This window comes from Zonotrichia albicollis, chromosome 17, assembly GCF_047830755.1.
Source record: "Zonotrichia albicollis isolate bZonAlb1 chromosome 17, bZonAlb1.hap1, whole genome shotgun sequence".
NCBI classification, from domain to species: domain Eukaryota; kingdom Metazoa; phylum Chordata; class Aves; order Passeriformes; family Passerellidae; genus Zonotrichia; species Zonotrichia albicollis.
Genome location: NC_133835.1, coordinates 4,580,648 through 4,595,060, shown reverse-complemented (window position 1 = coordinate 4,595,060; position 14,413 = coordinate 4,580,648). Strand labels below are relative to the sequence as shown.

Sequence of the window (14,413 nt, the reverse complement as noted above, 5' to 3'; positions counted from 1 at the left end):
TTCATAGGAGGAAATAATCCTAGACCCTACATAGCCCCAAATCTCCTTTTTTGCTACCGACAGCAGTTTAAAGCACTTATTTACAGTGCATCCATGACAGGCTGTCTGATCCTATTTATTCAGTCTCATATCTAAAGGGGTCAGTGGAGGCTTTGTCTGCTCAAACACACCAGCCTGATAGGTGTCACATTCTTCACTCCAGGGAAACACAAGGCACGATTACACCAGAATTAAAACTGCCCAGATGAAATCAGAACAGACCCAAATCAAATACTTTGGGGAGGGGCATAGTCAAAGGGCATTTCCTCCTGAAAAATATCTTTTTTTTCTTGTTTCCTTTTGTTTTTACAAAATTATTTTGTATACTCTCTTACACAAATGTATTTAAATAATATTAAGGAAAAAACAACAAGCTGCTTAGAGGATTAGAAATATTTTCATACAATAAAAATGAGATATTTCCGGATATGTATCTGTTAATGAAAGAATGTTGTTCTGCCTTTTGTGAGCACATACACTCATGTAGGCATGGATGACCACCTCTAAATTAACAGGTTAAATTATCACAGAATCAAAGTGGTTTGGGTTGAAAGGGACCTTAAAGATTATTCCAAACCCCCTGCCATGGCAGGGACACCTCCCACTGTCCCAGGGTGCTCCCAGCCCTGTCCAGCCTGGCCTTGGGCACTGCCAGGGATCCAGGGGCAGCCACAGCTGCTCTGGGCACCCTGTGCCAGGGCCTCAGCACATTCAGAGTGAAGAATTCCTTCCTGATATCCAATTTAAATTTAATCTCCTTCAGTTTGAAGCCATCCCCCCTTGTCCTGTCCCTACATGTCCTTGTGTGAGGTTTCTCTCCATTATGTTGCATCAATTTTTATATTTCACATACGTGCAATGATGATACTATGGCTTAACTCCTGGAGTTAGTGTGTCCCCAAAACCAAGAAAACAAACTGTTAATGGTTTTGATTTTAAATACTATAAGACAGTCATGTTTAAAACAGAAATTTATATGTACACACAATTTTGATATAGATATATAAATATGGAAACTTTAGCAGATTTTAGACAATACTAAGTTTCAACCAAAACTTTCAGACAAATGTAACATCAAACCCAAATTTTTCACTATATTAATACACTGCTTGGCTTAATTTAGCTTCACATATCTGACTGAACCCTCTAACACTTTATCAGCTCCCAGAAAGTTTTGAGTTCCTGGAATTTTTGCAATTTGTTCTGCTGAAACTCTGAGCAACTGGGCACTGCTTGCTCATGCTCTGTGTCTGAAAGGTTCCAAGCACTGTGCTGCCAACCTGGTGAGTGCCACAGAACAAAAAGAGGCTCTTGATGATACCAATGCTTATCTCAAACCAATGTCTTTCTTCTCTTCTAGTGCCTCTCATTGCTCTCTGTTAACAAAATGCTTCATCCAGGAAATCCTGTGCCTATTCCCAATGAGCTGTGATGCCCTGGACAATGGGCAAATGCCATTGGGATATTTTCCAGTTCCATTTGAAGACAGCGCCTCAAGTTCAGCTCTTTAATTTATTTTTCTGAATTGTTGCCTTGCAAGGCTACACTATTTGTACACCAAGGCCTTGGTGCTCTGGGAAGGGAACTGTTTTTAAAATGAGGCAAATGCAGACATGGAATGCAAGAGCTTAAGCTCCAAATGCCTCTTTTTGCAAAATTAAAGGAGAACTCTGCTGTTAAATTGCCCTCTCAGAAGAGCTCAAGCTTTCAGCTCTGCTCCTCCAGAAGCTCCAATCCATTTGTGGCCCAAATCAGCTTCTCCTTTTATAAAAGCTGGTCCCAACCCACACTGGTTTACAAATGCAATGAGCCTGACAGGCTGAGGCTCATCCTCAGGGAACATTGTTCATATGGAGCTGGACATGGCTGGTGGTGCCCATCCAAGGGAGCCCAGGAGGGATGTGGTAGCAGCTCTGGAGGTGCTGGAGGTGTGCTACAGCCTCCCACACCTCATCCTGCACTCAGAGATTCTAAATGGGAAAAGATTTTAAAGTCAATGAGGCAGTTTATTCCTTATTTCAGTGTTTCTTACAGCAGGTATCCCTGCAAATCGCAGCAAACAGATCCAGACTGCAGGGATTCTGCTTGTCTGCCCTGGGAGGGGCTGTGGAAACAGCACAGAGGAAACTGTAATTTTCCAGCTCTAGGGAAAAAAAGGGGAGAATTCACATTTCTAATACTCCCACTCACCTCCTTTGCAATGTTAACTTTGAAGAAAATTGCCCAGGTTTACAGAGCCTATGGCAAAACCAGCCAGAGCAAGGTTCTGTGAGTGGGACATCACAGCCAAATTCAGCAAACATTGCTGCTCCAGGGGCCTGGAACATTCAGCTGAAGGTCCTGGGCACTGTCTGAGGGGCCAGCTCAGCTCAGCAGGAGCTGGGGAACTTTCACACAGAGCAATGGATCCTCAGTGCCCAACCTCTGGGACTCATTCTGCATTAGGAGTAATTCTGCCTGGGGGGTTGTGTGTGTTATCTGGGAGATAACAACTTAGGTTGTAGCAGTCAGGACAGCCAAAGCATCAGAAAACTCAAGTGTTGGAAAAATGGTTGGGATGAAGCAGCCACAGCTTCTCTGGGCACCCTGTGCCAGGGCCTCACCTCTCTCACAGGGAAGAATTCCTTCCTAATATCCAATCTAACCCTCCTCTCTGTCAGCTTGAAGCCATTCTCCCTATCCTGTGTCTCCCCATCTTTCTGTAGGCTCCCTACAAGTACTGGAAGGCCACAACTGGGTCACTCCAAACCTTCTCTTCCCCAGAGTCTCCCAGCCTTTCCTGGTAGGAGAGGTTCTCTTTTTATCACCTTTATCCCATGCTACTTTGTGACTTATCCCTTGACATTAATTATCAATTAATTATCATTATCTCTTTGCAGTAACAACCATTCTTTTGTTGCTGGATCTCCCAGAACTGGTATTTCCTCTGGACCCTTAGTGTCAGTGTTATAACACAGGCATTAATTGCTGCTTTATGTCACACATAAAGAATGTTTTATCTTTATTTATTCTTCCTTTGGAAACTACAACAAGAGGTCCAAGATGGAAGCAAAGCAGAAACTTACCTTCTTTTGATGGTAAGCATTGCTCCCAAGAGGATAATAACAAACATCAGGAGACCAGCTATAACTCCAGCCATTTTCACCGTGCTGTCCACTTGCTTTTCAGGTTCCACTGCATTGGAATTCTGGGTGGAAGCTCCTTAAAAGATGGAGGGAGAGGAAGGACAAGATAAAAAAAAAAAAAAAAATTTCCAGGCAAACTGTGCAATGATCCACTTTAAATATTCATTTGAAAGCCTAACAACATATTTGCAATCAGATTGCAATAGACAATTGTCCATCTAACCAAATCTGCCTTTAATGAGGGCTAATGACAGATAATTCAGAGCAGTAATAGGGTGTAAAATCCCAGTGTAGTGCAAATGACACTAATATTTTACTAAGTTATACTGTAATGGGGCATTTACTCTTCTGAAGCACTCAGCATGTACCCAGAAACAGGAGAACAACAGTTCTAATTTTAATCTCAAATAGTTTAAATGGACTTGAAATCCTTACTCCTGGAAATAGTGAGCACAGTAACATGTAATTATAATAATTCTTCTGGCAGAAACTTTTTTCCCTCCAAAATCAGCTCACATTTGTCTTTCTCAGTGTATTGGAGGCCTGGCTTTTTTAAACATCCCATTACAGATATACATGTAATGAGCATTAATCCAACATATAGAGCAGCACCCTCCACACAGAATCATGGAATGATTTGAGTAGGAAGGGACCTTAAAGCCCATCTCATTCTAACCTCTGCCATGGGCAGGGACACCTTCCACTAAACCAGGTTGAACCTTGGAGCTCCATCCAGCCTGGCCTTGGAAACTTCCAGGGATCCAGGGCAGCCACAGCTTCTCTGTCCAGCCAATTCCAAAAACCCTTTATCATCACACACCAGGCATGAGTTCTTCAGCCCAAATCAGAGAGCATAATTTCTATTTGAAATTTTAGGGGGTTTTAGTTCATTTGTTTGGTTTTTTAACAAGCAAAATCTACATACCTGAAAATAAACCATATTTAGGAGCATTATTTGCACAGCATTTCTGCTCTAACTGAGCACCTTGGAGACAGCTGCCCTCTACCCTATTGCTGAGACCTCATTAGTCCTCATTACAGACCTTGGCTCTGCTGACTTCAGTGCTTGCTGCACAGAATATTTCCAGATATAGCTTAAGCCACTGAGCTTGATTTAGAAAGCCCCACAAGATTTGACTCATGGCTACTCTAAAGACTAAATAAGCCTATCTTCATTATATTCCTGTTACACTTAACTACTCCTAAAAATATCACCAGTGCAGCTCACAGAGTTAAATGAATTCATGTTACATGAGATCCACTCTTATCTTGGGCTTCACCTTTGCTGCTGCAGTCAGCCAGGTCTTCCCATGCAGCTTAAACACGGGCAAAGGGAATCAAAGGTGAACACGGGGGGCTGACATCAGAAGACCACAATGTTTTGCTCTTTTAACAGCTCTGTGCTGCTGATCTTCAGGAAATCTGAATCACTTCTGTTCAAAGTCACTTGCTGGGGGAGATAATATCCAGTCAAGCCCATGTGTTGGTGTGACAGCAGTGTTACTGTCACTGGGGTGGTGTTTTGCCTCTTTGCCACACATTAAACTGCAGATGCTTTAAGAGATGGTGCACTGATAAAAGCATGATTTAACTTCTCCTACAGCTAAGCTGTTAATCTGGTTTACTCAGAGCAAAACACAAAAATTACCAAGCAAAAAGGGCTGGCTCTTGGAATCAGACGTATCATTTTCAGCTTTTGCCCCTGACAACTCTGCTATTCTGCTGCATTCACCAATTTGCCCATTCAGTTAAGAGTTCACTGATAACTTCTATGCTCACAGGTCTGAAATGCATTAATGGGACTCCTGAGCATGAAAATAAAATAAGGGATCAGTTGCATATTTCCATCTTCATTTGACAAGCTCTCCCACAATCCTGCAGTAAATGTGTGCAAGAGGTGAGCTCTGCACCATCAGACAGGCAATCCCCACAGTCACACAACAAAGGCAATGAGAAAGGTACAATTTCTCCCTGAAAATGGCTAAAACTCTATTCATTGAAGTGAAAGTCAGAAGTACTCCAAATTATCCTTCAGCTGAGCTGCACTTACTCTTATGACCCTAAATAATAGGTGTTGGAGAATGGTTTTCTACTATAAACAGCACAGTCAGACGCCCCTCATTTTTGTACCATCTGAATACCCTCATGAAGTGTGAGCTGTGTTAGAAGAAATAAGAATGTGCTGTCAACTCCATCTTCCGATCCCCCAGATTGGTTTGATTTTGCCAGGCTGCTGCTCGTTACTCCAGGCAATGTGTGGTCAGAGTGGTTTTATCTGATATTTCCCACCCCACTGCAGGCTCCTGCAGTTCCAGGAGGAGAAGAAAGGCTCATTATCCATCCTGACACCTCCACACAGCGGTGACTGATTCACTCCAATCTTCTGGGCACCTCTATCTCTCTTGGCAAAGGCCAGCAATTCCTTTAGGCTACCAGCCCAACCATTTGTAAGTTGTCTCAGCTAATAGTGCCTAGGAATGGAGAATGTGACAGTGTCAGCAAATTCCTGGCTCTGGGATTCTCCAAGCCTTGCAGTGAAACAGGACTGCAAAAGTCCATTGTTTTCCTGATGTTCTGGCAGATTTTCCATGCAGATCCTAAATCTCCTCTGGCTGCTCTGGTTTCCCACCTGTCCCAGCACCAGCTGTAGGTGAGAACATTCCTGTCCTGGCAGGAGGAGCTCTGAGAGCTGTTTCTCTCAGGACATGACTTCTGCTGCTCCTGACAGAAACACTGTTTTGGAATTCACTTTTGCTTCTCTCCTGCGACGGTGTTCACAGGGGTTCATGGATGAGGGAAGAGATGAGGATCTGACTCCATATTTCAGAAGGCTGATTTGTTATTTTATGATATATTAAAACTATACTAAAAGAATAGAAGAAAAGATTTCATCAGAAGGCTAGCTAAGAATAGAAAGCAAAGAATGATAACAAAAGCTTCTGTCTTGGACAGAGAGTCTGAGCCAGCTGACTGTGATTGGCCATTAATTAGAAACAACCACATGAGACCAATCACAGATGCACCTGTTGCATTCCACAGCAGCAGATAATCATTGTTTACATTTTGTTCCTGAGGCCTGTCAGCTTCTCAGGAGGAAAAATCCTAAGGAAAGGATTTTTCATAATAGATGTCTGCGACACTCTCCCTTATAGAGATGGAGGATCTGAGATCCTCTGAGCACAGCAGCCCATAAAAACTGCTCAGATGGCCATTTCCTACAAATATCTTTAAACACACTTGCAAATCTCTGCACTACTGTACTTGAGGGGCCACCCTTTTCTTTCTGAAAAACCATGTTTATATATTGCTGGCATTAAAAAGGAATGAAAACAACTATAACTGTATTTTTTAGTGGTTACTTCCACCACATTTCCTGGAATGAATTGTTCCTTGTAACAGGAGCTGGATGTTGGAACAGTAAGGCACAGAGCAGGTCACCACTGTTATTAGTGTGTGATTTCAGTGGCACCCAAAGCCCCCATGGAGGTCAGCACCCCATTACTCTGCACTAACACAAACAAGGACAATTTTCTGTCCTAAGCTTGAGTTCTTAAGAACAAAGGCAAATGATAGCAGGCAGTGCCAAGGGAGTGAAGACTGCAAGTCCCCTAACTCCCTGTCTGTGCCTGATCTGCTCCACCAGGCTACTGCTCTCAGAGATGCTCTATCACAGACATCTTTTCTGAAAAATCCTTTCTTTAGGATTTTTCCTCCTGAGAAGATGAGAGGCCTCAGGAACAAAATGTAAACAATGATTATCTGCTGCTGTGGAATGCAACAGGTGCATCTGTGATTGGCCTCATGTGGTTGTTTCTAATTAATGACCAATCACAGTCAGCTGGCTCAGACTCTCTGAGACACAGACCTTTGTTATCATTCTTTCCTATTCCATTCTTAGCTAGCCTTCTGATGAAATCCTTTCTTCTATTCTTTTAGTACAGTTTTAATGCAATATATACCATGAAATAATAAATCAGCCTTCTGAAACATGGAGTCAGATCCTTGTCTCTTCCCTCATCCTCAGACCCCTGTGAACATGGTCACACTGCTCCTTTCTGTGCTGCACAAAATTCACATCCCAGGAGCCAGAGCAGTGCCCTGACTGACTTCCACAGGCACTGACACTCACCCAGCATCCACTGGTCAGTCAAAGCTATTTTAATTCTTTCCCTAGCAACCCAATTGACTTTGTTTCTCTTCAATCCCTTCCAAAATTCCCAGATCCAGCACCTTGCAGTGAGCCAGAAGATGCTACAGGCAGCACACTGATGGGAGATACCGTTCTGGTGATGCTGCAGAGATGCAAAGGGAGCAGGGGCAAATGGCCAATTTCCCAGAGCTGTCCAGCTCATCAGCCCATGAGAAGTCAGGTTTCTGGATCATCACACACTGATGCTTTAATTAAGGTTTTAATTAAGGTCTAATCTGGCCATGCTGCTGTTGATTTATAGAATCACAGAATATGCTGAGCTGGAAGAGACACACCAGGATCACCCAACCCAGCTCCTGTCCCTGCACAGACACCCCAAGAACCCCACCCTGGGCATCCCTGGGGTGATGCTCAAACCCTCCTGGAGCTCTGGCAGCCACAGGGCTGTGCCCATTCCCTGGGCAGTGCCCTCTGGGGCAAAACCAGCAGTGGCATCTAAGGGAAAGCTACCATGGCAATCTCTCTCCCAGCAATTTCTGCACAAGGTATGTTATTTGAAAATAAGCCACAAAATATAAAGCAACCTCCTCTGTGGAGGTGGCACTCTGAAAAACATCCAGGAAAGAGTGATTACTGAGTGCATGTAACTAAGCAGGGCTGATAATACAAGTTTCTTCCACAAAACCTATTTCACAAACTGCAATTTGAAACATTCTTTACTTCAGGCAGCAATTACAATATTGCATTAAAAAAAAAAAATAAATGACACTGCCAGGAAAAGGAATTCAAGAGAGCCATAAACAGGAGGAAAAGTCAGGTATTTATGGGAGGTTTCCAGGTGGTGAGGCACAAATTTCTGCAGTGGAAGGGGCACCACAATCACCAGTAGCCAAGACTCTGGAGGAGAGAGGAGCATCCCAAGGCTTAACAGGAGAAGAAAAAAAATCAAATAAAATTATTCTAAGGCAGCTGGGTCAAATATTTAGAGTCAAGGAAAGGGCAATGCAAGTGTAAAGGAGGGAGGGACAAAATGAGAGAAACAACACAAGAAATGGGAGGTTCAGCCACCTCCAGGAGACAGGAAAGACCCAGCAAGGGGACAAGTCTGGCAATGATGAGGTTTGGTTTCAAAATTGTAGCACCTAAGAACACGGAAAGAAAGAATTTCTTCAGAAAGAAATCTGCTCTTGGAACAAAAAACAATCAGAAAAATCACTTCAGAGCATTATTTAACCTAGAAAAATTAATGAAAAATATTGGGCTCCCAGTCATTATGTGTTGAAATGATCTGCACAATCAGAGTAATTTCTTTGCAGCACATAATGGCCAGGCAGTGGGCTGAATGTAAAATCTCCTAATAGACCTAGAGGCTTGTATTCAAAAGACAGCTATTCTCAAATCACTTGTAAACACGATTTCCTTTATTTATTTTTTTATGGTGCATTCTATGTGAGTGGCCTACAAATTATTAAAGCAGCTCTGCATGCAGGAACGTTTTCCCTCGTGTTTTCAGCTCCTGATAATATCTATGCCTGTAAAACACAGTCTGGAGTGCAAACACAAGGGCAGACAGGTACCTCCAGGGATGATAACACTGAGATAAAGGTGGAAAGGCACCTTTTTACATCCTGATGAGGAAACCAGCCCAGAGTGTGATCTGACCACACCCTCCAGCAATTTATCAGCACTAAAAACAATCTGTGCATGATGCTGGAGCCTCCATGTACCATGAGCCAAGAGAGTGGAACAGCTCACCACATCTAAAAGCCAGATTCCTTTTTGTTTCTTTGTTGTAATTCATTAAAAAATAAATATCACAAAGAGGATCACCACACACAACATCACCACACCAATTTCCACCTTCAGTTGTTGAAGATTGCAAACAGCACAGGCTTAAGCCTGTAGAGAGACACACTCATTTCTTTAACAAAGCTCAAAAGGAATTGAAAGAATGATGAGAGCCAAAAGCTTTCAACCATATTCTGAGCAGAGAGAGCAGCAAAACAAAGCAGTCCTGGAGAGAAAGACAGAGCAGAATTTGTATGAGGGATTTTCAGGCTTACAGGTGGAATCTGTGGGAGGATGAGGGTAAACACACAGTGAGACACCAAGATCAGCATTGCTAAGCTGAATGAGAATTAAAAAATAGCTCTAAGTGAATAATTGATTCTGGAGATTCCAGGCAAATCCAGCACAAAGGCTATTCTTTCTTCCTACTCTCTTTTTAAAACAGGAGCCCTTAATTTGTGCTGGAAGCAGATTTATGGTCCCCAAGAATAACAAAGTTTATAACATTTCCCTGAAAGAGGAGCTCAGCTAAAGAGAGCTGCTGTGGTGCCAACAAATGATGTGATGGTTCAGGGGGTGAGAGCACGTTTCTGTTGTAAGTCTTCACTTTTGCAGAACTGTATTTAAAAACTAACTCAAAATTATAGAAATGGAAAACATGTACAATTACCAAAATGACAAGTTCAAATTTAGAGATGTGACTTAATTTTTGTGAAGTCAGACACAGGGAGATCAACCTTTTGACTGATAAGAGGCAAAACCTTCTCAGTGCCTCACAATGTTATGGGTATATAAGAGATTGACCACAATTGCTGACTTTTCCACCAGTCATCCACCTCTCATCATGATTATCATGAAAAATCCACACCCACAGCAGCTGCAGAAGCTGCAAAACCAGTGAGCAAAGCCCAGGGGTGGGCAGAGAGTGAACACTGAAATGAAGTCACCTTTAGAGCCCAAGGGGACGAAGGTGGCTCAGGTACCAGGGTGACCCCCAAAAAGCTGCCCTGAGAGGCTCACCCCGAGCTGAGGGAGCAGCAGGAGAGGAGGAATCTCTGTTCCAGCTAAAGGGATCAGCTGGGCAGGGTCAGGAGTCTGTGCACACACACTCTACGTGTGCTGCATGAACACCAGGACGCTTCCTGTGCTCTGCCAGGCTGAAGCAGCACTTTCAGGCAAGACTGGAATGAAATTTCCCTTTTCCTCTACAATAACACTACAAAATAGTCTCACACCTACCTTGTAATTTTATCATATATCCTAATGCAACCACGTAATTTTTAGTGTCCACCTCCTGGAAGAAGCTCAGAAGCTTGTTAATATCAACCCTGTTTCTGAATACTGGCTTGTCAAAAAAACCTATTTAAGGAAACAGGCATCATGTTTTGTAAGAGTCCTGGGTGTATCATGCCTTTGGAAGTGTTGCTAAAGGACAATGATGTCAGGAAAATTAATCCACAAACATCAGAGGTCTATGTCCAAAAAGGAGACAGAGGAGTGCTTTTATTTTATCTGAATGAAGGGAGATGCCATGGGGCATTCCCCTGGGGTCTCCCTAATTTTTGGAGGGCACAGCCTCCCTTTTTATCCCAATTTTCCAGCCACATTTCCCTTCTCTCTTTCCCCATTGTCTGAGGTACTTGAGAGGTTTGGATTTCCCAGAATGCCTGATACCAGAGATTTCCCTACAATGTATAACACTCCCATTTAATTTTTAATTCTTATGGAATTTAGGGGTTTTCCCCATTGTTTCTTTCATTTTTCAATATCCAATTTCATTTATCAGCAAACCTACAGTTTATTTGTAAAGGCAAATATCTTTTTTTCCCCATTCATCAATCAGTGGAATCCTTCCCATTGTTTCTTTTATCTCTCAGTGCTGGTTTTGTCTACCAGCAGACCCAGAGCTTGCTTGTAAAGACAAATCCCTCATTCCTCTCACTGACAATAATAATCTATCTATGAAAATCATTTTAAGTGATTTGCAGTACCTGCCCAGTGGCTGACCCACCTTAGACAGGATTTGTATCAGGAAACGGAGACAAAATCCTGATCACCCAAATGAGTGGGTGTGAGGGTGTGAAGGTCGGGAACACGAAACCCCACTGTGCTCTAAAACATGAGAGTCCCCTCCTGCCTGCCCCCTCCTCAGCCCCTGTGCAGAGGAGGCTCCAAGGGAATCCAAAGAGCTCTTCCTGCAAACTTCCAAGCAGAGATGATGAAAAACAAGCCCCTAAATTTCATAAGTGAAGAATCATCCAATGCTCCCTGCAGTCAAACTAAGTAAAAGAAAGCCAAAGGAAACCTTTTTTAATTTGACCTTCACTTGTGGCTTTCATGTCCAACTACTGACTTGTCTTTAATTTCCACTCCATTACCTGGCTACCAATTAATCTGCAAACAAAGGTGAATGGGCCACTGCTTCAGCCAAGAGCATCCTTTCCCACCTGAAAAAGGACAAGAACCTCCACACTGTTCCAGGTAAATCCTTGCCTGCTTTGGTTCCTGGAGGGCTTGGCTCACACAGCTAAAATGTATTTTATTTTCATTTCTCCAAAGATCTTTCCATCCTGAAGCTACTTGTGTCCTGGCAATGGATGCTCTGAATTCCAAAGGTGATGTTTTCAGTCTCCTGTGGCTGAACTATCCCAGATTTCATCTTAAACACTGTGCTTCTCCTCTTACCTCCAGCTGCCTGTTTTAACTGGGGAGCCCAGGATTAGGGTTTGGCAATGCAGCAGAGCCCTGGAGTAGATAATGACCTCTGGACATGAGTCTGGAAATACCAAATTCAGTTCACTCCTGGCCTCATCCCATTCTGCACCAGGTTCTCACTAATTCAAAGCTGTGCTCTGGAATAAGGAATTTATCAATTTATCTGCAATTTATTTACAATTGATCTGCAAACAAAGGTGAATGTCCACTGGTTCAGGGCCAGCCACAGCCAAGAGCATCCTTTCCCACCAGGTGGGACCTGAAAAAGGACAAGAACCTCCACACTGTTCCAGGTAAATCCTTGCCTGCTTTGGTTCCTGAAGGGCTTGGCTCACACAGCTATAATGTATTTTATTTTCATTTCTCCAAAGACCTTTCTATCCTGAAGCTACTTGTTTCCTGGCAATGGATGCTCTGAAATATCAAGGTGATGTTTTCAGTCTCCTATTGCTGAACTATCCCAGATTTTATCTTAGAAACTTTGCTCCTTCTCCTCTTACCTCCAGCAGCCTATTTTAATTGGGGAGCCCAGGATTACGGTTTGGCAATGCAGCAGAGCTCTGGAGTAGATAATGACCTCTGGACATGAGTCTGGAAATACCAAATTCAGTTCACTCCCGGCCTCATCCCATTCTGCACTACCTCAAAGCTGTGCCCTGGGATAAGGAAGCCCCTAAAGGGATTGTGATTCACAAAACTTGTGCTAAAAAATAACTTTTAGACGGCAGAAATTTGTTCAGAGGGAAAAAAACCCAACCAACCGTTTTCATGCATTCAACTTAAAAAATGTGATAAACTCCTCTGAAATAAATAGCACCAAACAGAATAAACCTGTCAAAGGAATAATATTCCAGTGCATTAGAAGACAAAATGCAGCAACAAACAGATTTGAAGTGGGATTAGATCTGTTTAAAAAACACATTATCTGTCTACAGAACCAGAATGTATTCCAGGAAACAAAACAAGCCTCTTCAATGGATTTGAGGGAGCAGGAGTTATTAAATCAACAGTTTTCACGTGCAGCAAAATTGTGTGGGAACAGCAGAAACTTTTTCCTTCCTCATTTCCCACTGATTTTTTTGCAGAATTCTCCACCAGCCCAAGGTTTTCTTGGTCACATTTCAGACCTAGGTTCTTTACTGAGATATCAACATTCTCCCAGGAAGTTTCCTTCTTCCCATGTTGATGCACTACCAAAAATCAGGATCATTTGAACTTCCCAGTAATCCCAGCACTTTCCTGTCCCTGTATCATCCTAGATGATGTGCAGTTGAAATAATTGTTGGGTGAGGAAGTCATAGAGAGGCAGGAACAGCCATGCAGCACTGGGAGGGGAGTATTCCTAGAGAAACTGAATCCATCTAAAAACTGAAAAATCAACCATCCTTTCCCATTAATCTCATGTAACACTGCCACATCCCAGCCATTCATTCTGTGCACATCAGGCTGAAGTAAAAGAACCTGATTCCACAAGCTAATGGGCTCTCCCCTCCATATTTAAATTTTCTGGAGTTAATGATGATCCTGGTCCCAGTGTTACATATGCTGGGGCAACTTTATGGCACACAGACCTCCAAATTCCTTCTGACGGAAACTGCAAAACCCTTGAGAGGTTCTGAACCTCCCCACTGATAGTGGTTTGGTGCTGCTGAGGATAAATTCTGCAGCATCTCTGGCCCCAGCAGAAGTTTCTATAGAAACTACAGTTTCTATAGCTCCTCTACGGAGAGCTTGCAGAATCCAGTTTTCCTTTTCTTTCCACCGTTTCTCCGACAGCAGGACTCAGCTGTCTATGAATATGCACAACAATCAGCCCCAGAAAATGGCACAGCTCCTTTAACTGGAAATGCAAGCTCAGCTCCATGCACACCCAGGGGTCCCATGGGGCTCTTCCATCACACTCAGGAGCTGCTGTGAAGATCTGAGAGCTGTTGAGCCCTCAGCTGACCCTCAGCACAGACAGATCTCCACTGAAGCAGCGCCATGAAAGCACTGCCCTCCTTTATGCTGCAGTTGGAGCAACTGTAAAAGTAATTTCTCATGCAAAACAAGCATTAAACAAGAAGTCATGAAGCTGCTCAGACCTCTGGAAGTTTGATCAGTTTTGCTTTTTCTGAACTGATAATCACCTGTGCTCAAGAGGCTGGGCAGGTTTGGCGTGGTCACCTGGTGTCTACCTATCACTGCTAAGAACAAGCAAAATGGTTCCCAGGCAGCATGCACGAGACAAAAAAAAAAAAAAGGAAAAAAAATAAAAATGTACCTCATAATGGTTATTATAGTTCCACTCTTTCATTTGCAAGAACTCACATTTTAAGGAAAGGAGAATTGAGTATGGGGAGATAAGGAACCATTAATGAGCCCTCTGCCTTGGTTTCAATTACACCGTGAAATTAATTTAATGCACTTTAGGACTACAAGAGGTAATCGCTCTCTCTTGGTAAGAGGTTGCAATTTTCTCTAATAAAGTGTCGATATAAATATGTTGCTTTAAGACAGGGAGAACAAGTCAGTTAATTCAGAAAGAATGGGACATATTAAAACAAATGCTGTCAAGGAAACCAAATGGCAAAACCTATAAATAACCCATCTGAAT

At 42.9% G+C, this 14,413-nt stretch overlaps 1 protein-coding gene across 11 annotated transcripts in view; it reads right to left on the bottom strand.

The window, feature by feature from the left end:
* Window positions 1–14,413, bottom strand: part of PTPRT (protein tyrosine phosphatase receptor type T) — a 477,859-nt gene that overhangs the window by 75,100 nt on the left and 388,346 nt on the right. For 4 of the 11 annotated variants that reach the window (XM_074553619.1, XM_074553627.1, XM_074553622.1 and 1 more), the window contains exons 14-15: window positions 13,947–14,003; window positions 3,106–3,240 (exon numbers count right to left, since the gene is read on the bottom strand). In XM_074553619.1, coding sequence (XP_074409720.1) covers window positions 3,106–3,240; window positions 13,947–14,003 — 192 coding nt within the window. Of the gene's footprint in view, window positions 1–3,104; window positions 3,241–13,946; window positions 14,004–14,413 lie in introns of all 11 variants that reach the window. The other 7 variants (XM_074553626.1, XM_074553628.1, XM_074553629.1 and 4 more) reach the window with 4 other exon arrangements.